Source organism: Sinocyclocheilus anshuiensis, unplaced genomic scaffold, assembly GCF_001515605.1.
Source record: "Sinocyclocheilus anshuiensis isolate Anshui unplaced genomic scaffold, SAMN03320099.WGS_v1.1 scaffold1753, whole genome shotgun sequence".
In the NCBI taxonomy this organism is placed as follows: domain Eukaryota; kingdom Metazoa; phylum Chordata; class Actinopteri; order Cypriniformes; family Cyprinidae; genus Sinocyclocheilus; species Sinocyclocheilus anshuiensis.
The window spans coordinates 682,410-706,606 of NW_015541398.1; the positions used below are offsets into that span (position 1 = coordinate 682,410).

At 36.9% G+C, this 24,197-nt stretch overlaps 1 protein-coding gene across 1 annotated transcript in view; it reads right to left on the reverse strand.

Moving 5' to 3' along the window:
* quob (quattro b) overlaps positions 1–23,991 on the reverse strand; it is a 30,969-nt gene extending 6,978 nt beyond the window's left edge. The window contains exons 1-16 of the mRNA XM_016489244.1: positions 23,714–23,991; positions 15,888–16,085; positions 13,028–14,942; positions 12,053–12,217; positions 10,689–10,812; positions 10,252–10,345; positions 9,983–10,069; positions 9,515–9,631; positions 8,390–8,485; positions 7,465–7,613; positions 6,982–7,120; positions 5,422–5,544; positions 4,978–5,172; positions 3,627–3,854; positions 2,374–2,463; positions 1,004–1,234 (exon numbers count right to left, since the gene is read on the reverse strand). Of these exons, the coding sequence (XP_016344730.1) occupies positions 1,004–1,234; positions 2,374–2,463; positions 3,627–3,854; positions 4,978–5,172; positions 5,422–5,544; positions 6,982–7,120; positions 7,465–7,613; positions 8,390–8,485; positions 9,515–9,631; positions 9,983–10,069; positions 10,252–10,345; positions 10,689–10,812; positions 12,053–12,217; positions 13,028–14,942; positions 15,888–16,085; positions 23,714–23,716 (3,954 nt within the window). The 5' untranslated portion in view covers positions 23,717–23,991. The remainder of the gene's footprint in view (positions 1–1,003; positions 1,235–2,373; positions 2,464–3,626; positions 3,855–4,977; positions 5,173–5,421; positions 5,545–6,981; positions 7,121–7,464; positions 7,614–8,389; positions 8,486–9,514; positions 9,632–9,982; positions 10,070–10,251; positions 10,346–10,688; positions 10,813–12,052; positions 12,218–13,027; positions 14,943–15,887; positions 16,086–23,713) is intronic.
* Between the last annotated feature and the right edge of the window lie 206 nt (positions 23,992–24,197).

The window sequence follows — 24,197 nt, forward strand, 5'->3', positions numbered from 1 at the left end:
GCAAGAAAATGTAAGTTTATTGGCCTCAACTAAGTTAAAAGTTGAATGAACCAGTATAACTGTTGTTTCAACTCAAAAAATGCATGTTGAATCAACTGCATCACAGCAAAAAAAATTAAGATACATTTTTTTTAAGGCAGCGGGGTAACAAAGTTGTTATTGTTTTTTACAGTGTAGTATTTATTAATATTGTAATTAATATGTTTTAAAAACATTTTGAGATTTCATCTTATTTTTAATGTAAGTTTTAGTAATCGTATCCTTTTTATTATTATTTTTTAAAACATTTATATTTAACTTTATTTTATATGAATTACTTAATTCATATTTTTAAATTAGTTTAATATTTTAAAATGAGTCATTTAAAAAATAATACATTAAAAATGGGTCATTTTAGTACTTCAACTTATTTATTTCAATTAGTTGCCAAGGCAACATGTCTAATTTTTCTTTTTTTAAGTTTAATTTTTCATCTAATATTTATATTTTTTACTTTATTTCAACTTTATTTTAATTACTGAACATTTTAATAGTTGATAGATTATGTTACTTGAAGTAATAAGCCCATGTCGAGGAAAAAAATCAGAAGTATTACACTCAAAAAACTGTAAACTGATTCTTCGGGGTACTGAGTGTAAAGATGAATGAATAATGGTCCAAAGAGAAAATTTTGAGTATCATCTTTATTTTATTTTATTTATTTTTTTATTTTTTTTATTGCATGAGGTACATAAAAAATGCACACCAATTAATTAGTTAATTAAATAATGTCATTAGTATAATTAATTACTATTATTAGTATATTTTTTTAAAGTATTTTTATATTAGTTTAGTATTTTCAAATACTAAACTATGTATCTTCAACTTATTTCAGTTACTTGCCAAGGCAACATTTCTAATTTTTTCCGATTTTTTTTTAATCTAATATTTATATTTGACTTTATTTCAGCTTTATTTTTAAGTACCCACAATGTTAGTAGTTTTATTTAGCGATGAGGCTCACATCACAGTCCTGAAGGTCGTCCATGGCGAGCAGGTTGTTGCCGTGGCGGAGCTGGAACTGGATGATGTTCAGCGCGGTCTGTATCTCGAGCCGCTCGTGTCCCGCGTGCGCTCCGGTCTCACACTCACGCAGCATGTCCTGCAGCAGCAGCCCGTATTTACTGATGCGCTGCACCGGCTTCAGCAGATACGAGGACAGATCCATCTTATCACCCAGCAGCTGCTGCTTCTGCTGCAATTCACATCATATTACTACAATTAATAAACAGATAAAGCATCAGAATCAGCATCACACTCAAAACACTTTAAACTGATGTATGTATAAAGATTAAACTCATGAATAATTGTTTAAAGAGGACATTTTATGCATCATCTTGTTTGCATGAGGAAATAGAAATATTATCATTAATGCTGTTGTGACTTTTTTTTTGCAAAGTCAGCACTGAATATTTGTTACAGGTGTGTCCTGTTCGGAAATGCACCTACGGTTTATGACAGAGTCGGTCAGTTATGGCAGGTATTTCCTGTTGAAATATGCTAATCATCATGCCACTCATTTCAAGTCGAATCAAACTTCTGACAAATGAAAGCTTTATCCTGAGCAGATGGATTTCCAAGAGAATGACCTCAACATTTCCCAACGCAGCCGAGATGAGGCCTGTTCCAGCGCCTGTTTGCCCATTACTTTACTTTTTGTCAGATGTGTGAAATATGGCATTACCAGATAAACTCTTTCATAATCTTCTTTTCTGAGGGGAATTTTTTCCCTATTATTTCTCAAGAATGAACAGAAAGGAGCTGGATAGAGATCCTTTAGGTAATACTTTAGATGCTTTTGTTGAGGGTCAAAGAATATTGAATTCCTTTCATTGTATTTGTAATAAATGACATGTTATGAATGGGATTTCATTTATAAATGCATTTGTCATTAAAAATGCCTTTCTCTGTCTCGAGTCTCGTTATGCAACTGAATTAGTCATTTATGTGCTTATATCATTTTTATTCCTTTTCATTTAAAAAAAAATTATGTTTGGCTAAATCAATTTTAGTTTTAGTAATTTTAGTACTTTAAGGCAACATTTATAATTTTAGTTTTTTAAGTTTATCTAATATTTATTTTTATATATTGTATATATTATTTGTTTAATATATTATTTACTCTTAGTTGCATTGATTTTATATTATATTAAGTTAATGCATTTAACATTTAAATGCAATTAAGCCATGCAAAAGTATTTATGTTTTATGCTGAAATTGTACATTTCTGTGTCTGTCTAAATGTAAAACAATGTCTCCATTTGAATTCATTTGAATACTAATGAAATTACCTTCAAATATCACGTTTGGATCACTTCTGGAGGAAGATCTCACCTTAAAGAACTCTCTCCCGTGATCGATGAGCAGTCTCTCAGAGCGAGGCTTGTTCTTGCTGTATAATGCGTACAGGCTGAAGTTTTCTTTCTGAGTTTGTGAGATAGTGTGAGATAGTGTTAGAATCACTGGTGCAAACAGTGGGCTTTTTGTTTCTTTCTATGAAGACATTTGAAGTGTATCTCTGTCATACTACATGAGTGGGATGCACTTCATTGAACAGAAAAAAAAAAAAAAAGCCCAAACAAGATCTGTATATAAATATATAACATTTTGATAAATAACACATTTTCCCTTAAATTCTCTAATGCATCCAAACATTTGACTTCAGATTTTTGTTGTTGTTGTAATATTCATTGTAATATTCATGCAGTTTAAATAATACTGTATATCAGTTTGTTTTTTGATTACAGTTATGAAAATGTGCATTAAAATAATAAATAAGATATTTAATATTTTTAAGAAAATTGGGGAGCAATTTTGACAACAAACACATTGTCCCTCAAATTCTCTAATGCATCCAAGCATTTTACTTTTTTTATTTTAAATATATATTTATTTTAATATTCATGGTTCAATTTAAATAATATATCAGTTTTTTGCCAAACATTTTCAAGCCTGTTTCTTTAGATTTTTTATTTTTTTTTGTAACATCCATTGTAATATTCATGCAATTTGAATAATATATCAGGGTTTTTTGCATTACAGTTATGAAAATGTGCATTAAAGTAATCCGTTTTAAATTGATAAGAAAATGGGGGAGGACTTTGACAACAAACACATTTCCCCCTCAAATTCTAATCATTTTACTTTAGATTTTTCTTTTTAAATTTAATGCAGTACAAATATAACAAACTCTAAAATGATAAGTACCTTGCAATTTAAATAATAATTTTTTCCTCAGCTATGAAAATATTTTGCAAAACTGTTCTTAACTTTCTTTCAAATAATGCAAACAAATATTAATGTTCCTATAATTATGATATCCTAAAAATTACAAATATCTAGGCTTAATTTTCTTAAGCAAAATTAATAAATTGTGTCTTATCATTTTGGGGTGAAATGCGACCTGCTTTTGTTTTTGGGTTGTATGGCTCTTTCATTAAAAGTGTATTAGTTTCTGGGTTCGTTAAAGCTGCATTAATGGGTTTCTATAAAATAAAGAGTTCTTTGTGGAGCTTTGAAAGTGAAACTGTGAAACTCTTTTCAATTTTAACTGGAAACTGCGAGTGTGTTCTGCTCAGAGCGCTCACGTGTTTTAAGAAGCAGCGTCCGACGCAGAAGGGCTCCTTCAGACACAGCTCCAGCTCCTGAAGGAAGTGATGCTGGTGAAAGTCTCGCAGCTTCTCCAGGTTCCCAAAGACGCTTCCTCTCTGTCCCCGCAGGTCCTGAGGCACGTCGGGACGCTCCAGCTCCGGCATGTAGTTCTCCACCACGTGCCCCAGCGCTCTCACATACTCTCTCTCCGTCTGAAGCAGCTCCTCCATGTTTTTGAAAGAAGTCTCTTCTGCTCACCGAGGCTGCATTTATTAGATTAAAAATACAGTAAAATCAGTAATATTATGAAATATTATTGCAGTTTAAAATAAGTGTTTTTTATTTGAATCTATTATAAAATGTAATTTATTTCTGTGATCAAAGCTGAGTTTTATTTAAACTTTTTGGAATAGTGTAGATTAATTTATTTGTATTGGAATGGAATTTATTTAAACTATATCATGTGGTAATGACTAATTTATTTAATCTTAAATATATAATCAATATTATATTTTTGGATGATCCAGTGAACTAAATAATTGACAAATAAAAGGCACTTCATCTCATTTGATTATTTTCTGTTTCTTTAAAACGTAATGGACGCAAAACAAAAGATTAGATTATTCATAACAAATGAATGAGTTGTTGTTCCTCTTCTTAACTGGTTTGAGACACGGCCCACTTTATATCTTCTCATTATGATGTTCTCATTCACACTTGTAAGTAAAGTAAGCGGTCTTTCAGTCTATCGAATACAAACTCCCAACTGTTTTTTTTTAATTTTACGATTGATTAATACACACTTTTTTTTGTCCCAGGGTTCCCACAATTGTTGACTAATAATTTGTAATAACCTTTTCCATTAGCTTTCCAGTTGTTTGTGATAATTGCATAAGAATTTATGCAAAATGATATCGCAACATAATTTGGATTCAGACCGATTAATTTATAAATCATTTATGAATCCTTTTAACTGATTCATTGAAAATAAATCATGCACAAATGAAAAATCACTAGGGTTTGCGAGCAAGTTTTATTTTCCCCAAGAGCAATATCATATGAATTAAATATGTTACTGCTCTGCACAATTAGAAATGTGTTTATTACAAATTCCATTAGTTTTAAGATTTTTCATATTTTTTAAGGCCTGGAGAACCCAGTTTAAAATTCTCTGATATTGCCAGGTTTTCAAGACTGTGGGAACCCTTGCTAATTACTCCAACATGTCTTTCAGTAATTCCCTCTTGTTTCACAAATAAATACATCACACTGCAGAAGTAAAATGGGTTGCAAATGTTGCATATTGAGAAGAAAGGGGCAGTTAATTGTCCGTGTTTGTTGACGAACCTCTTCACAGAAACGATAGAGATCGACAGACGTCTCCAGCTCGGATTTACGCTCCTCAGCTTTCAAGAGAAACCGAGTCATGTTGGTTTTGAAAGCGGTGGTGTTACAACGAAAAGCCTCAGTTTCAGGATAGTGCGTTCCTTCGCTTTTCCTCTCCACTTCCTTTATCAACGACATCCCTTTTTCTTTTTTCTCCTAGAAAAAAAGAAATTGCACACTTTATGCAATGTCTCAAAGATGTCTGGAAACCTTCACCTCTTATTATTATTTAAGACAGCACATTCCTGTACCATTTTTCAATATCTTCAACTCTGTGAGTTCTCAGAACTCAGCAGTTCACAGAAATCTATTATCCACAATCTAGTCTGATAACATTCAGGGATTCATATTATGGACCATTCATCTAGTCTGTATATTTGAGTAAATGTCTCAAGGATTCGTTACCTTGGCTTGTATAAGAACGGACTGAACGTCTTGTAGTCTCTGCTCTATTTTCAGCAGAGTTTTCTCTGTGTCATCTTTGTCCTTCTGCCATGAATGTTCCTCTGCATCACACCATTTCTGGATCTGTGAACAACATAAACAACAATTAATTATACACAAGAATTAAACGAGCTGAATTTATGGTATTTATGCTCACAGAAAACACTTCAAGAGCTGCGGGACTCCAATATGAGATACTGCTGACTCCACCAGACCTCTTAAAGACATCTGTGCTACACTGCTGATCATCACTGAAAACTGTTTTCACTCATCCCTTACAGTTTACATTAAATGATAGTAACACTTTATAATAAGGTTCCATTTGTTAACATTATGGACAGTTCACAGTTCAGTGACACTTTCTCCAGTGAAAAAGCCCATCCTTCTGTTGTCTGTCACATCAAAATCCACCCACATATTTATTTTGGACTGTTTACGCTTGTAAACAGTACTTGATCTGTGCATATTTCTCTCCTGATTCAGACAAAACGACTTTTTCACTGGAGAAAGCTATATTATGGATAGAGGACTCGCTTCTCCAGATGTTAACTGATGGACTGGAGTGGTGTGGATTACTTGTGGATTATTGTGATGTTTTTATCAGCTGTTTGGACTCTCGTTCTGACGGCACCCATTCACTGCAGAGCATCCATTGCTGAGCAAGTGATGCAATGCTACATTTCTCCAAATCTGATGAAGAAACAAACTCATCTACATCTCCGATGGCCTGAGGGTGAGGACATTTTTAGAAATTTTCATTTTTGCATGAACTGTTGCTTTAATGCATGAACTAATATTAACAAAAGAGACCTTATTATAAAGTGTTACCCAAAAAAATCACAAAATCATGGTTACTTACTATGCATTTTGAGAGTTTAAAAGCACAAATGTGAAGCTTGTATTTTTGTTAAAGCACTAACATGAATTATTCATTATTTTTGGATCTAGTTAATACACAGTATCTAGTTAAGCATAACAGATATAATTTCAATGAGTAGATCTTTACATGGTCATGACATGGTTGGATATAACATAATTGTAAGTCTTACTGATATCCGTTTGAATGGTGCATTTTAACATTTATTGCCTTGTCCTGTTTACTTTCATTATTTGTGCCTTACCACTATGTTTTTTAACTTAGAGCCAAAGTTATTTTCTGTGGTAAATTGTGCCACAAATGCTGTCGCACCTCAACATTTCATCATAACTTGCTTACAACAGCATGTCTATCCATCATCTAGACCAGCACTGACCAAGGCTGAATTTCATGAAACTTTGTGTTGGTCAAAGCTGGTCTTTTCAGCCATTTCTCAAAACGTTCTCTTATAACAGCTGAGAAATTACGATCACTTTATTTAGCGCAGTGATGTTATGTTTATCTATGAAGGTTGAGACTGTCTGCCCGTCGAACACTGGCTGATTATTCCCTGCGGCACAATGTTTGTCTTGTGTTATTTTCAGCGCTGAAGCACTTTCTGTGGGCTGCGCTTATTATCTGTCATGACGGGATGTAATGCCTACTGTACTGAGCGAGTCCTCTGCTTCTCTCAGCAGAAGAACATGTTCGAGATGTTGCAGTGACTGGTTGGATTTCATCACTAGCATGTGAACAGCTTCTTCCACCTGGTTATACAGACACGTCACAGACTCCAGAGAGTCCCTGCAGGAGACAAAAAAAGACACATAGAAGTGTTGTGTGTTCTTAGCACCTGCACAAAACATGCGAATGTACTGTAAATTTCACATTTTGCTTTTAAATTAATTTATGGTAAATATGGAGTACTGGTCACCATATACTGGTCATACTTTTCCAGTTTGTGTTTCATATCATATATGGGTTCTCCAAAGGAGCTCACTGTGTGTATAAAGTCTCTTGCTGTTGGCTAAATAGGATTAACTGGGACCCAACAGCTGTCCAAACATTATGGGCACAGCTGAGCTCTAGTCATGATCAAACATGACAAACTTGAGCCTGCTGAGATTCAAACACACTGAGGGAAATACCTGAAGTCTTCAGACTGAGCAAATCGAGACTCTTCCTTCCTCATCCTGGCGAGAATAGACCCGCCTTCTCTTTGGAGGGCGACCAATCGTGTGTCTTCAAGCACCATCTCCATGGAACTCCGCTGCTCCTGGATGCAGGACTGGACATCCTGAACAACTGATTTAGTTAGTTTGGGAGCACCGTTCCTCAGGAGGTCAAATTAAATAAATGAGCTTTTATATTTTGCATTTGTTTAAAATTAAGTTTGCCATTTTTGAAATTACAAAATAAAAAAATAAAATAAATAAATAAATTATTATTATTAGAAATTGAGTAAAAATGTGAGAAATCTTTTATGGTACCACCTGTATTTTAGATCATTTTTTGTTACGTAATCGTTTACTGAACATATCTAATAGTTCTCAATGCAAAAACATGCCAATGTGCCTTTAAATAGGGATGTACAATATAACTGTACTATAACAGCTGATTTTAGAGAATTTTTGCTTTTTTAATTTATTGATATTGGCTATATTGTATATTTCATTTTGCATGCTCATTTCAATTATTTTCCACCTGTCCCGTTACCTAACACCCACTTAAAGGTCATTTTTCAAAACACTAATAATTTAATAACACTGTTAAATATAATCTCAAAAAGTATTCCTTTTTCATACTGTACATTATTACATTTGATTATTGTATTCATTTGTAGCACTGAAAATGATTGATTGCAGTGTTTGTTTTTCCTTTTATTTAGACAAAAAATTGCATTGAATTGTAATATCAGACATTTCTCAGTTTTCTGACACAATATGAAAATAATTACTATTAAATTTAAATATCTGTGCATCTCTAGCTTTAATGTTAAAAAAGTAATATGATACACATGTGTACTGTATTCCTGGAAATTGTCAGAAATCCGCTTGCAGAATCCAAAGTTACCTTTGCGGTGTCTGTTTTTTTAACATCAAGTCTCCTGATTGCTGTCTGCAGTAATGAAGACGCTGCTTGTAGGTCGAGTTGAAAGAGAGAACGTTTCTGAAAGACATATGCAAAACACACGTTAGACAATCATCTACATACTGTGAAAGAAGGGCGTCTGCCGATTATTCAGCTATTTGTTCAATAAAACATTTACGAGAACAAACCTAAAGCATGTGGCCAGCAGACAGACGGCTGAAGGTTGCTGCTAGTCATCATCAAGATGAAATGTTGTTTATAATCAGCTCACATAAGATTAGGAAAAGTCGGTTTGTTACATGTAAGTTAAAGAGCCTTTGGGTTCTCAGACCTCAACCGGACAAAACACAGAACAAATGTAAAGAGCCATTTGCTGTTGTCCAAAATGTTGTCATCCACTTCACTAGAGCAGATTGTGCAAGTTGACTTGCATCTGTTTACAAGTGTTTTAACAGCTGTTGACCGATGGTTTGAGAGAACACGTTCTTACAACAGAAACAAATCAAAAATGTTTAGTGAGTAAGTGGTATGACAACATAATTTTCTGCAAATGTGCTGCTATTTGTTGCATCATTTATATTGTGGGCCTTTTGCCACTTTACAGATCATAGAGAGAGAGAGAGAGAGAGAGAGAGAGAGAGAGAGAGGACAGGAAACAATGAATGACGCAAGTTGGACTCAAAGTGCCAGTACATGCGCATTAACTAAAGTGCTTACGCAAAAAAAAAGTGTTTTTAGTCATTGAAATGTTGGGCTACACTCACTCTGGGGCACCTCAAAGTTACAAGAAATGCAAATAATGATAAAACAAAACTGTGATGGCAGAAATTCTACATTTTACTCCACTATTTTTGAAAATAGGCTCATTTTCCAACTCCCCTGGAGTTAAACAGTTGAGTTTTACCGTTTTCGAATCCATTCAGCCGATCTCCGGGTCTGGCGGTAGCACTTTTAGCTGTAGCTTAGCATAGATAATTGAATTGGAAAATGAGCCTATTTTCAAAAATAGTGGAGTGTTCCTTTAAGAGCATCAGTATTCACTGAAAAGCTAAAGACATCAGTCAGAAGGGCATTGATTGGTGTTTTTGTGACTGCTCTTCTCCTAACCTGGTGAAACTGTAGCCAGTCTTCATGACTGTAAGGGAAGGTTCCACCAAGGTCAGAGGTCAGCTGCTGTCCATCAACCGTCTTATGAAGAGATTTTAGTGACGTCGCAACATCTATCTGAAAGAAATGATCGTGCACTTGAACATAATGTACTGCGTGTGTGTGTGAGACCCAAGCATAAGTACGATTTTTTTTATGTTTTTTGAAATAAGTCTCTTCTGCTCACTGCATTTATTTGATCAAAAATACAGTAATAGTGTAAAATATTATTACAATTTAAAAGAACTGTTTGCTATGTGAATATCTGTTAAAATGTAATTTATTTCTGTGATGCGCAGCTGAAGTTTCAGCATCATTTCTCCAGTCTTCAGTGTCACATGATCCTTCAGAAATCATTCTAAAGGCTTGCAGGTTTCCATGATGGTGTAATTGTTGGGTACAACGAGTGTGTTTGGGGGTGTTAATTACCTGTAGACCAAGATGTTTTTCTGGTCGAGGATTTGCGTCTTTATCAACAAGCATCAAGATAGTGTGCACTGCATGAAGGGCCTGCTCCTGTATAACACATGCATACACCAGACATATGGAATAGTGTGTGAAACATGCAGAGTGACTACAATTGCACTCTTGACTGCCATCTACTGGACATATTATTTACAGAATGTGTGCATATGAAGGATGTGTTCAGGTTTGCATTGATGTTGGTGATGATGATAGTTTTCTTGGCAGCTCCTCACCTGAACCATGAGCAGGGATTTGTAGAACACAGAGGGCAGAGGGCACTTCCTGCTGTCAATCACTACGGTCAGTCCCAGCTCTCTGACCTCCATCCTGTAAAAACATACATCTTATTTTACATCATATATGATTCTGGGGTTCATCTGAACAGAAAATGAATGAATGAATGAATATGTTTAAGAGTAATTAGACATATGTGGCAGGAGAATGAAATAACCATAGTTCAAGTTCAATACTGTCAAAGCAACTAACAACCATCAAAACAGCCATCAGCCATTGAAAATGTGCAGCACTTTTTTCATATAGTAATTATTGACATCAACATTTGAATCTATTTTAAGAGCGTGTGGATTTTTCAGTTCTTGTAAACAGGATGGCAATTCTAGATATAATGTCTCTTACTGCCCTCTTGTGGTGTTTGATCTGTATTTGGTACCTGGGAATAGAGTGCAGGTAAAGCAACAGTCTGCAAAACTCTTGAGGAGAGAGTTGAGAGAACGCCCAGCCTTTCCTGCCCCCGTAGACCTCAACCACGGCGCGGCCAGCTCTGTCACGACTGCCTGGTATTGGTAAGAGAACATGTTGAGTTAAAACATCACGATTTAACAGAATGACCATATTTTCTGTGCATGTGTGTAATGGCTTTGTCATTTTAGCAACAAACATGACAGAATTTAAGAGCAAAAGCAGATAAATCACTACTGTCTGGAGAAAACACTCAGAAAAGTTGTGTATTTTCAGTATTGGGATCGCACGTGGCTGCATGCTAACCGCTATATTATAGAGGCTTGTCAAAACTGTCAGGCCTCAAAAACTGTCAAGAGAAGAGTCAGAACGTTTCGTGTTTGCTGCCATCAGAATTTATATTTGATGCATTTAGCTTTATCTAGAGTGGAATGTGCAACATATGTGCATGTAGAAAGTTAGAAGCAAGTAGGCTAGTCATTTAGAAGGTGAATTTAGCAAAAGTAACCTTACGTATAGGTTCAGACCCCCTGAAGCAATCTGGGTGTTAAAGGAATACTTTACTCGAATATTAATCGAATATTAATATTTTTTTATTTTTTGTGATCATGATGTCATTTTCTTGTCACCTTAACATAACATTGGTTGTTTTCCTCATAGTTTCTTGTACATTTTGTAAGTAAAAAAAAAAAAAGCCTGCTTATTTGCTCACCATTTCCCTGGTCAAAGTAAAAACAAATTTATTCAATCATGATACAACCGTACATACAGTAGAAAGTCATGTTCAAGACTTTTATTATGTTGTTTTTTCATTATGCTGTTTTCTTCTGTACCCTCATGTAATTTGTACCCTGAATTGTTGTTTTGCTTGGGTTGAACATAAAATGAGATTTTAGGCCGAACTTAGAAACTCGATGGAAGATTATTGTCAATCTTAAATAAAAAAGCATGATAACAGTAGTCCATACAAGTTGTGTGTTACAGTATATTACAAGTCTTCTGAAATCATAAAATAGTCTTATGTGTGAACTGACATTAGTCACTGATGATTCTCCTTGTATTGAATTAAACAATGGTACTTTTGATTCTCTTGTATCTGTTTTTCAAACAAATTTACTGTATCATGTGTCATCAGATGATGTATGGACTGTTTTTATTTTATTGTTGTTGATGAAACACAGTAAATGTGACAATTTCAATGTTTGAGTGAACAATTCTTGCTCAAAGGAACAGTTGTTTATATATTAGTCTTTGCATGGATCAGTCCTAGCCCTGAGCTTTAAGACTACACCACAACAAATAAATTCACAATTAAAAATTGTTTAGGAGGCATACCCGGTAGACAGATGATGCCTAGCTGGAGAAGGCTGTTGATTGTGGAGTCCTGGGAATGTAAAGTTGCCTGAACTCCATTCTCAGGCTGGCCAGTCAAGAGCTGATCAGCATGTGATTTCTGGAGCTCTACTCCATTAACAGCTGGGTTTCCAGATGAGTAGACTTCTTAGAAAGACGAAAAATTACATTTATTTTCAACACTGGTAAATATACCAACACAAAAGATGGTGATTAAATACCTAATTCAACTTTTTGCAGTTTTTCTGAACTTATTGCATGATTGAAGAGATGTGTGTCACAGCTAGATGGAGCTGTTGATCTCCCCTTTAGAAAACCTTGAAAAAAAAACTAAGGCCACCGCCCTCCTCTTCCCATTTACAAAGACATCTAACAGCTTCCCCATAAAATGGGGGGGATGTAGTTATTTCTGTTCCCTGCTCTTTGCTCTTGGTCCTCATGAATGCTTTCATTCTGTTCTGCTAAAGAAAGAAATCAGATGAAGGACTGCAGAAATTCCCCTGTGGAACGCTCTGCACACACTTGACCTTTGGCCAGTGTCACATTGCTCTCTTTTAAGATGACCTTTCAGAAGGGTATATTTTCTCCTCAGCAAATGACCAGGGTCAAGGTCATCTGTAAATCAGTTGATATGTCATGGTGGGCAGCAACTAGACATGGCCTCATAGTAGTTGCGTTTTTGCAACTGTTCATATCAGTCATGTTTGAACATGCTTTTCATTTAAGGATAAAGATCTAAAAAACAACATGTTGGCCAGACGTCATGTTACTTTGGATGTTCTTTTGACAACAAAGGGAGATGCGGGGTAAAATCTGTATGCAATTAGTTGACACACACAGCAAGGAACCACAGCAAAGAATTGTTAGAATATTTTTTTCGTATTCGACTCTTCAAAATGCCTGTAACAAATCAGAAACACAAGTCCCTTTTACATGCAGAAGTCTTACTCTACTTACCCTTTCTTGCTTCTTGATGCCTGTTTAATTTTGGGGACACCAAATTAGCTGTGTGTTTTATTCCCTGGTCAGCAGGCAACATGGGAATGATCTCTGGATAGACATCACTGCGGCTTCGGCTTCTATTGGCAAGCTTGTGCGATTGCAGACACTCTCTGGTTATTTCTGAGACTGAAGAGGATGAGTGGGATTTAGACCTGTTTTTACCTTTGATCACCTGTACAGGTGAACCTGGGCCTCTTGCACTGAGTCTGTCATCACAGAGGACTTTGTAATCCAAAGGCCTTTTCTCGTTTTGGAACAGGATCTGACTGCACTGGGGCTGAAATAGAGGAGGTTTTTGTTCTGAGCCCTGTGTTAGCTGTTTCTGTGCATGCTGAATTGGATTGAAACCCTGCAAACATAGATAAGCATCTTGTCTGTTACCACCGTGGTCAGGTAAAGCCCTGAGTCCCATTTTGGGTAAGTGTTGGGCTTTGGCGTGCTTGTGGCCGCTAATCCGCATCTGAAATGAATCGTGTCTAAAAGAGTTGTTCAGACAGTGGTGTCTTTTGTCAGGTAATGCCTCAGTTCCAAGTGCAGTCTGATGGAGATCCTGTTGCCCAGTGAGGAATGACTTGTGTTGTTGTCTTGCTTGGACCATGCTAGGGATCTGTTGGGTCATATGTTGGTCAAGAGACTCTGCATTCTCCCTTGAACTACGGTCATGAGATATGCTCTGACTTGAGTTCTTTGGGCTTTGCTTTTGTTGGACTGAGTTCTCAAAGGATTGCATCGGGTTTCTGTCTGCTTGGTTTGGTGTCTGGCCAAATGTACAACTCGAAGGTTTAAGTCTAAGGCCAACTCCATGTCCCTCACAGCTTGGCTCAACCTCCCCTACATCTGTCCTTGTTTCATCTAGGGAAGGCAGCATACTTGCTCTCTCAAAATTCACAGGGTTTCGGAGGGCTGCCACGTAAGACTGCCTATACCTGCATTTGGATTCTGGATCATTTTGCATGCTCTCAGATGGTTTGTTTTGCATACAAGGATTGCAGTCCTCTCCACACAGGTTAACATTACTTTTTGGGGCAGGTTGAGCCGTCCTGACTAACTTGAAGCCCAGTTGTTTTGTGGGCATTGCTATTTTGTTGAGTACCAAAGTCTCTTTCTCTTTGTTGAACTCCATCAGATCCACATATTCTCCTTCCAGCTCTCGGTTGTGCCTGCTGTCCCAGGTATTGGGAGATACCCAGCCAACAGGTTTTCCAGCGAAACTGCTTATTGGATGTCCCTGGTCAACCTTTACTAATCTGCTACCACCCTCCACTAGCTGAACAGAAACCGCCATCCCATCATTTGCTGGAAGGATCCTAGTTTCCATCTTAAGTGGTAAGAGGCCTACAGGTACCAGTGACTGTGACTCGTTCTCTGAAATCTCAATTTTAAGATCATTCACACGGAGAGTTGGAGTTGAGCATGTATTTGTTTCAGGCCAGATGTTAGATTTGGGCCTGTCAAGGAATTCTGGGTTGGCAACTTCGGTCCAAGGTACCTTCACAACCCCCTGCTCAGAGGAAAGCACACACTGACATAGAGGATTTCCATGACGTCCCTCATTTATTTCCCTTAGCCAAGACTCCGTGAATATGCATGGATAAGATGTCTCAGGGATGGGTGTCCCCTCAATTGCAGGACCCTCCAGCAACCTGGAACCAGCTTGCAGCACCAGATTTTCTTGCCCCAAGAGGTCTTCCTGCACAAGAAGACTTTTGAGGATGATTCGGGCTGACTGTTCTCCAAAAGGTTCCACCTGCAAGTAGAAATCTCCAGGTCGGAGCAGTAAAGGGTTGATGGGGTTGAGTTGGATCACCACACGATCTCTCAGGCACAATGGCCAACCCTCACACCGGAACAGGACATCCGAGTATGCAGCCTAGTGGGAGAAAGAAAGGGCAAAGCTAGTTTGTTGATTTGCAGATCATTTTGGATTGACAGATTTTATGACCACAAGATCCTTAATGGCTTGGGTCTTGATGCCATTTATTAACTGGCACGCAAACATTCTTGAATCCCCTTCAGAAGAAGCTGCCTCGGAAGGCCTTTGTTCTTTCTGAAGAAAGAACAAAACAATCTTGTGCTAAATGGACAAGGATAAGTAGCTTGTGGGATCTGTGCCATAAAAGTCCACATGGAAGAAATGTGTGTGCAGGAAACTGCTTTCATCTTGCCCTGCATGCTATCATATTTTACTCTTTAAGGCTTAGTTCACCCAAACATGAAAATACATAATTGACTCACTCTTATGTCATTCTCACTGTCCTTTTCCATACACTGAAAGCATACACTGAGCATGACCTGCCATGCATCATAAAAGTAGCCCACGCAAACCTATATTCCAAGTCTTCTAAACCTTTATACTAAAGTTGAAGTGTGGAATACGTTTGTTTTGAGCACTAATAGCTGTTTGTCCAAACAATATAAGATGAAATGGTAGTTTTGCAATTGTGAAATTTCCTACTTCGTTTTAAAGACATTATTCATTAAAACTCTTTCTCCTTGCTTCAGTTCTCAAATCTCATTGTATGGCTTCAGAAGACTTGGAATATATGCAAGCCTTTAGACCATGTACAACCTTCTGTACTCCACATAAAAAAAGTCATACGGGTTAGGAATGACATGAGGCTGATGTAAAGGAGTGAATAATGAAAATGTTTTCATTTTTGGATGAAATTTTTCTTTAAATTATTAAATTAAAACAAGTCACTTGGTAGGTAGGCTATTGGCCATTTTAGATGGTTGGCTTTTACTGAGGCACTGTTGAATTTTAAATCCGATGGCCTTTTTTTTGTTGTTGCTGTGATTAGCGTGTTGTACTCACACAGGCTGCTTGTTGCACGCTCTCTAGGATATGTTTGGCTGGGATAAGGAAGTTCAGCAGGCACTGCAGTGCATCTCCATGGTAACGTTCCTCAATGGTGCGAAAGAGTTGGCTGAGAACAGTAGGAGCGGTAGCCTCAAACGGAGGGAAAAGAGACGACAGGGCGCTCTGAATGGACCAGTCCAGAGAGGAAGGGTTCTGAGGTGGAGAAAGAGAGAGATTTATTTGTGAGGCTTAATAACTCTATTCTTTGTATGAAAAAAATCCAGGGTTACATATAACATGATAGGCTATATGATATTGCAGTTATTGTGCATTATCCCTAAATGCTTTGTTTACAGATGTAAAATGAGGTTGTTGTCAAATGCCTGTGGCAAAACCTTTTCATAATTTCAACCCCTCCTAAATCTCACTTGTTACAGAGCCAGGCAAAGAGACAATGAAGCTTGTGTCATGTCAAGGTTTCACTGTTTTGGCCTAATTAAATCCACATTTTCCATTCTGTTGTCCACCATATGAAAGCAGTGTGTCTCTTGCCTAAGGCAATTTAAGTGGAAGAGACGGGCTAGGTTATCATATATGCATGGAAGAAATCATAATGCTGCTGTAAGTATGGCACCTTGCAGTTAAAGAGCCAGTCGGCTTGTTGCCTTGTTAATGTTCATGTTTTGAACAAAGGTGATTTAGATAGAAAGACATCTACAGAAGCCATAATGAGTATTACAATTTCTCCTGGTTATTTTACCTTTAGTGGCCATCTCCTTCTGCTTATAATGTCTCTGGGACTTGAAATTGTGAGTTTGGCCAAGACAGATACACCTCATTTGAGATGGTTTACCTCATGCAGAGCAGATTTGTGTCATTAGCATACAAGTAATACAAGGTAGAACAAAGAAAACACATGGTCTGAAAAAGTGAAACAAAAGGTGACATGAAGTGTGGGAATTTGTGCTCTGCATTTAACCCATCCAAGCGCACGCACACACACATACAAACACACCGTGAACACACACCCAGAGCAGTGGGCAGACCCCCCCACCACCACCACCACCCCCGATGACCTTTGAGTTACAAGTCCAAATCCATGTTCTTTTCTCAGCCAGTCCTCCGTAATGAGGATGTTGGGTTCACGTTTCCTGTGTCTGACTTGGAATAATGTACAAAGCAGATGTGGGAAAAGCACAGGAAATGCTGTCTGGAATACTAGTGAAATCTGTTCTTCTCCAGTCTGGATGACCTTGGTTTAAACCTTAAACAGACAAAACGTGTTACAGAATGGATAACCATCTACTGCAAGTTAGAAGTTGAAACTCTTAAACCGCATGTTTAAAATTTTTTTATGAAGCCTAGTGCAATGATTAACCATAGTGAGAAATGCATGCTTTAGCCGTGTTAAGTTGTTTGTTTAGTATATTAATTTTAGCCAAACAGACGTAGTGGCTTCCTGGTTAAGATGATTACAGTGTGATCTCAGAGAGGAAGTTTATGTCTACTTAGGAAAGAACAAACATAAACAAAACCCTTCCTTTTAGTTTAGAGTTTTACTTTCATTTTGAGTTTTTTAGTTTTAATATTTTAGGTTTTGTTTAGCAGTGTTACATTTTTTGGTAGGCTACAGACATGAATGATTCCTCCAAGTTATTGAATTACTGGAGAATCCCCAGTTTGAGTCATTGAATGATACAGACATTAGATGTCTGCTTCGTCATGTACTCATCTATGAAGTATGCACACATTGATGTTTAACTGCGCTAGACTTTCTCACGTTCTCACTATTTTCTGCTTGATATTCTTGATTTGAAGCAATTCGAATTGTAAGCTTATCTTCAGTGTGCATTGTTTCATGATCCTGAACAGAATTAGAACAGGACCTTCCACAATGAGTTTAATGATTAATAATTTTGAACAATTGTGGAAAGAAACAATAGCCTTTTTGTTTAATCGTTAACCAAAGTAGTTTGTCTGGCCCATGCTTGCGTCTCGTTCCGGGTGGTCCGTCCCAGGTGCATGTGGAACCTCTTCGGTCCTCTGGCTGACTTTCCCATCCTCAGCCTTTCTTCTTCTTCTTCAGTAAACTCATCTGCATGGTGCAGATCACTGTCTTGTCATGGCTCTGGGCCCGTCGTTCAGTTTAACCCCCCGTTACTTATCTGGTTACATGTCCACGCCTCTGTTTTCCAAACACGTCCAAGTCAAACTTCATTTAACAAATACTCAGGATCCCAAATGAAGTATATCTGGAGCCTGGCGCTATTCCTGTAGTCTGGTATTTGCATTCAAGGCTCTGTCAATTGCATGATTGTAAATATCACCCTTAGACGAAGCCGAACTTTGGAAAGTTAATTTGAAGGCCCATTTGATATCTGGAGATGAGGGTTTATTTTTCATGCGTATAGAAACACTTTAAAGCACTTAAAGAAATAATGTCTGTCTTCTCACCTGCAAGAACCCTCATTTTAGCAGTACAGTTTTGGTGTGACAACTCTCAATTAAATCTACACATAAATATCTGTTGCTAAAATATATTTTTATTTGGCAGTGCACATGTCTCTCTATAATTACATGACACGGAGCTCAACAGGTAATTGTAAGCTTCAATAATGTTTGAAACACACCAAAGCTCAGCTGTCATTAATTCTGAAGCTTTTTGCAGATGATTTCATAAATGCACAGCCTGTAATAAACAACCTGTTTCTCAGCAGCCTTGTATTTAGTGGTGTTTGTTTGCTAAGGCAAGCATCACTAATAGGTTACTCACTTACTAAAGACGCAACAGTATCAGTTAAGATTTTTATTGTGTGTCTTCCAGTCAGTTCTGTTAATTTATTATTCATTATGCAAAAAGTGTGAAAATATTTAATTGTGTGTATTTAGGATTTAAAAAAATGCATGCAATGAAATTTGATTTAGCAATTTTGGCCATTTCATTCCAAAAATAATAAAAATGTAATTTCCAGCACAGAATGCTATTAAACAGACATCATGTGAGGTTTGGGTCCCTGTTTAAAGAATCTTACATTTTAAGCACAGTGCCCTGCAAGTATGTGTCTACGTGTACAAAGTCGTATGTGCAAGGCCTAGGAGGTTTGTCATTTTTGTGCAAGTACTGTACATGTCAAGTATAGGTTTCAGGCATACCTGGGTTGGCGAACTTATGTGCGCTAAAATGCAAAGGCCGTTTTTGACTGTAATTGCAGAGAGGCAATGCTGTAACGTCAGATTTAGACATGGTCTTTAGACATGGAATCCAACTGCAAATGCACAGACTGAGTTTTAGACTTTATTTAGAATTTGATTTAATGCGTTCACGACAGTTGTATAATTGTTTGTGCATGGGCATATGTGTCTAACACGGGTGTGAAAATAAGACCTTTGGTGGAAATCACACGAGGGTGAAATTTTGCATTAAAAAATTGTCCGAATTCTATCAGTTGACAAATTAAATTAGAAAGAGTGTAAAAGTGTGTTTTGAGGAAGCTGTGTTTATCGGAGTTCAAGTCCACAGGGCCAAAAGTACCAATAGTTGACGAAAAGCATGCAAAAAAATGATGTTTGAAAACATGATGTGCTCAAATAATAAGTCTTGACTTGTGCATGTGGCATGGGACAAAAGAGACACTCAGAGCCTTTAAACCCCTCTTTTCAAGCTCTGTAATCACTTCAGCGTTGCACAAAGAACACAAAAATGTTAAAAGTACAAGTGCTTGAAGTTAGAAAGTCCATGTGCACTCTTGAGATGAACCGTAATCTAACCTGAACGGGATTCTTCATCATCTGTAAGCTTTGGAAAGTCTCTCATTTCAGCTGTCAGATTCCAGTAATTGTGATCTGTTTCTCCCAGCAGCTCTCCTTCTCTTCCTCCTCTCCTCCCTCTTCAGGACAGTGTTGTCTTTGTCTCTGTGCCACTGTGCTTTAACTCCTTAGAGAGGGAGTTTGGCACAATGGAGCTTTCTCGCACCACGGCCCTCACTCATCATACAAACATCTACAACATCTGACAAGCTACTCCTCGATTAACTCACTCTGAATGTGGTTTTCAAAATAAAGGTTCTACAGTGGTTTTAAGATTGCTTTCACAGTAGCACTTTTGGTGCAATGTATAATTTGTCTATGCATCTTCTTGATCATACTTATTATTCTAGTGCATTTCTTAGAATAAATCGCCTTCATACATTTCTTGCATTCTTTGCTTCTTTTGCAATCCATGCACTGCAGACAAACTAAAGTGCTGTTCTGTCCATATATCTCCTCTGACATCTGCAGGTCTCGCGAACACGTCTGTCTCTGCACGCTGCCAACTTATTATTACAGCTAGTATATTTTATTGACTTTCTCCCCAGTATGCGCTGCTGATGAAGCAATGCTCTGTGGTTTCTCGCTGAGATCCACGACCGCAAGACTGACTCCAAATGATCCCGGATATCATATTTCATTGGATTTTGATTGAGGGTCCTGGGACTTGTTTCCAAAATAAATATTGGCAACTCAAAACACACGAAAGACCACAAACATATCACGGCTGTATAGCACACATGCTTGCTTACGGTTCCCTGGACTTCAGAATGATTGGAGCATTGCGTCAGGTGGAAAAGTGAAAAGAAGAATTGAGAACGTTACCACAGTTTTGACAGATACACCCTAAAAATCTGGATTTAAAATCACTAGTCTATGATCTGGCAACCCGGTGTATGTGCCGTTCAGAAAACCCCTTTATTTCCAGGATGTTTTGTAGGGCACTGGGACACCATGTGACTGGGAACATCTGGATGATGAACCGCATGCTAATAGCAAACAGCCGTAAATCATCAGATTTCTCTTTGTGCACTTGACAGGAACTCGGCGAGGTCAGAAGGTCCGATTTTTTGAGGGGAAAATGCACAAAACATCACAGTCAGTTTGTTGATGGTTATAAAAAGCCCTTAAAATATATTTTATGACATGTCAGACACAGGGTGGTTACCCTCAGTAAAATGATGTGTTAACTTTGCAGAGTTACAAGAAAAACCTTTTCCATTTCCTTTTTATTTTATTTCCTATCCTTAAGGCATCATACTGACAGTGTTTCAACAGCTGTAACCCACTAACTTATTTATTATGCCAAAACAAATCTGTAAAACCACACTGGGGCTTTAATCCAAAGCTTAGTGAGCTCCCTACATAGGCAGTATTTTAGGGTGTCATAGGCACATTCTTCACGTTAAGGCTTTTCCAAAACATACTTTATCCAAATCCTAATGCAGCATCATTAGTACTGAATACCAATCCCAGAATGCACTGTGATAAGCGCAACAAAGTGATGGAAATACGGATTTGTAAATATCCACTTTTAGAGTATCACTTTATCTAAGTGATGTGCTACGGCTGGAGGATAAAAGAATTATCACAAGATTTATTTCCATATCATTCACTATCAATATTTTTCAAGATATTTATTTTATGCCATTAATAGGGAGCAAATGCATTTCACATGTTTATACCCTGAGAAATAAACACATTAAAATAAACATAACTTGTTTAAATAAACATAACTTGCTTGTTTACAATTAAACTCCACAGAATAGGCTAGCTTTTAATTTAGGGCCCAATTAAATGTATTTTATTTATCCCTAAATAAATGTTTTTGAATGAATACAAATGTATCATAAAAAATGGTGTCTAATGAAATTAAATCACAAAACTTTAACAATTTAATTGTTCTTTTAAAGTGTAATCAAATTAGAATATACCAAATAATTTATTTATATATATATATATAATTTTTTTTCCATGGTTTTATTGCGTGTATATAAGATGCTTACAAATTTTTCATTTATACAAAACTGTATGAATTAAAACATGAATTAAAAAATATTTTGGTTGTATGACATTCATAATAACAATAATAATAATAATAATAATGTACAATATTGTATGTATGTATGTATGTACGTATGTATGTACGTACGTACGCACGCACACACACGCACGCACACACACACACACACACACACACACACAGTGTCTGTGTTGAACACTAATCCTGTGACAGGTAGATGCCAGAAGGCATGAGTTTGTTTGGTGTTGTCGAGGTCTGTGAGAGCTGCTAACAGGCCCGAGAACAGCGTGACTGTTGTATGTATGTGAATGTGAGAGTTTAGTCTAACAGCTGTCAAACAGTCAGTTGAACCCCTGCACAAGAAATCAAGTGTGCAGGTGAGCGGCCTGCTCAACGCTCCAAACAACTCTCACAGGACGTCCCAACACTTCTGTGTGTATATTGCAACCGGTCATGTCTAACATCACATGATCACATCTATGTTTTTATTTAGCGTAAAAACCATGTGTGTTACTGTAACATGCTTAAAAATCGCTTTAGTGATCTGTTGTGCATGTCATATGCAGAAAGGTGTGTAGATGAGAAATTACAGTAGGGAATTTTATTTTAGCACTTTAACGCTTTGCTTTACCATAAATTATGGCAAACAAAAATTCAAGAGACTTTTATTGATGTTCCTACAAAATAAACATTTAGTGTTTGTTTTTTTCCAAAACCATTCTGTAATAAATTCTAAGCTTTGAACCAAAACAACTGAGATGGAAGTATTGCAATATGATAATAAATGTATTTGAACATCAACAAAAAAAGACAGAGGTACATGACTTCTTGAAGTAGTGTACTTTAAATTTTCTCTCTGAAATAAAATGTTTTTACATTGAAGTTGAACTCTACGGCTTCTATACAGCATGTACTACTGTTCAAATGTTTGGGGAGCGCTGAAAATATATTTTTTTAATTTATATTTTTATTATTATTTTTTATTTTTTTATTGTTGTGTTCAAAGCTGTATTTTCAGCATCATTACTCCAGTCTTCAGTGTCACATGATCTTCAGAAATCATTCTAATATGCTGATTTGCTGCTCAAGAAACATTTCTGATTATCATCAATGTGGAAAATTCTGCTTCATATTTATACAGAAACCATGATGCATTTTATTTTTCAGAATTCTTTGATGAATAGAAAGTATAAAATAACAGCATTTATTTGAAAACAGCATTTATTAAGCATATTTTCAAAATCCTTTTGTAACATTATAAATGTCTTTATTGTCACTTTTGATCAATTTAATGCATCCTTGCAAAATTGTTCTTACTGACCCCAAACTTTTGATCAGTAGTATATCATCACTAGTCTCAGAGCTCATTGTATGTCTGTTGTGAAGTTTTTATGTTATCTGTGAAGACAATAAATGGGATCTGACACTTCTCATTTGTCAATAAAACCAGGAATATCAGAAAATCACCACATGTTGGAACATTGGTGAAATGACAGATAAATACAGTATAAGCAATATAATCATCTAAAGGGAGTGTAGACTGGTTTCTGCTCTGCAGGTTCATATTGCAGTTGGCATGAACTCCAAAGGTCTGAATCCTCAAACATGCCTTAAACACACCTCGATCTGCTCTCATTAGTGTGTAAATCACTGCAGTATCAGAGATTAAACACACCTGCCTAACTCAAATAAAACAGCATAAAGCTTCAACTCTCAGCCAAACACCATCAGTCATTTTTATCAGTAACATACAATAAGACAAACTTCAAGAAGTCAATGCAAACTAAAGAAACTTTTGCAGCAACAAAGTGTAAAAAGTGACAAAACATTTATTTTAACTTATAGCCATGCTAAATGAACATTAATGCATGATAAGGACGAAATCATGGTCACCTACAACAGCAGTCAGCTATCACTAGGTCAGTAGTCCAGTTATCAGTGGTTCAGTAGGTCAGTGGCACAACAACACCGACCGTGTGTGTAAAAACTCAAATGAACGAGTCTTATTTACCATCTTGACGATTGAATCGCGGCTACTGAGTTGTCATCCTAAAATCTGTGCCTCCAGCAGAGAACAATTCCCAGTTTACTTCTGGATTGGTAATGGCAGCATTCCCATGATAGTCTCACATACAGAGGTGCTTCCATGGTGTCCGGTTTGGGACGGCTGGTAGATTTGGACTAATGTGGATTACAGCCATTGTTTAGCAAGTTATTGCAAGTTTGTACAAGAGTACGACGTCTGCTGGGAAATGCAAAGTTTCAAGCAGTCTGTCGTCAGCTCACTGCACCGTTTTGTCTCGACTGTAAAGTGCTTGAGAGAGAGAGAGAGAGAGAGAGAGAGAGAGAGCGAGAGCGAGCAAGTAAAGGGTCAGAGAAGAGGAGGAGGAGGAGGAGGTCTTTCTTTCGGAGGAAATCCCCCTGAAGGCTATTCATACTTTTCTCAGTGGCAAATCAGGACCTCCCTTCACACACACACTCGGTCAAACAAAGAG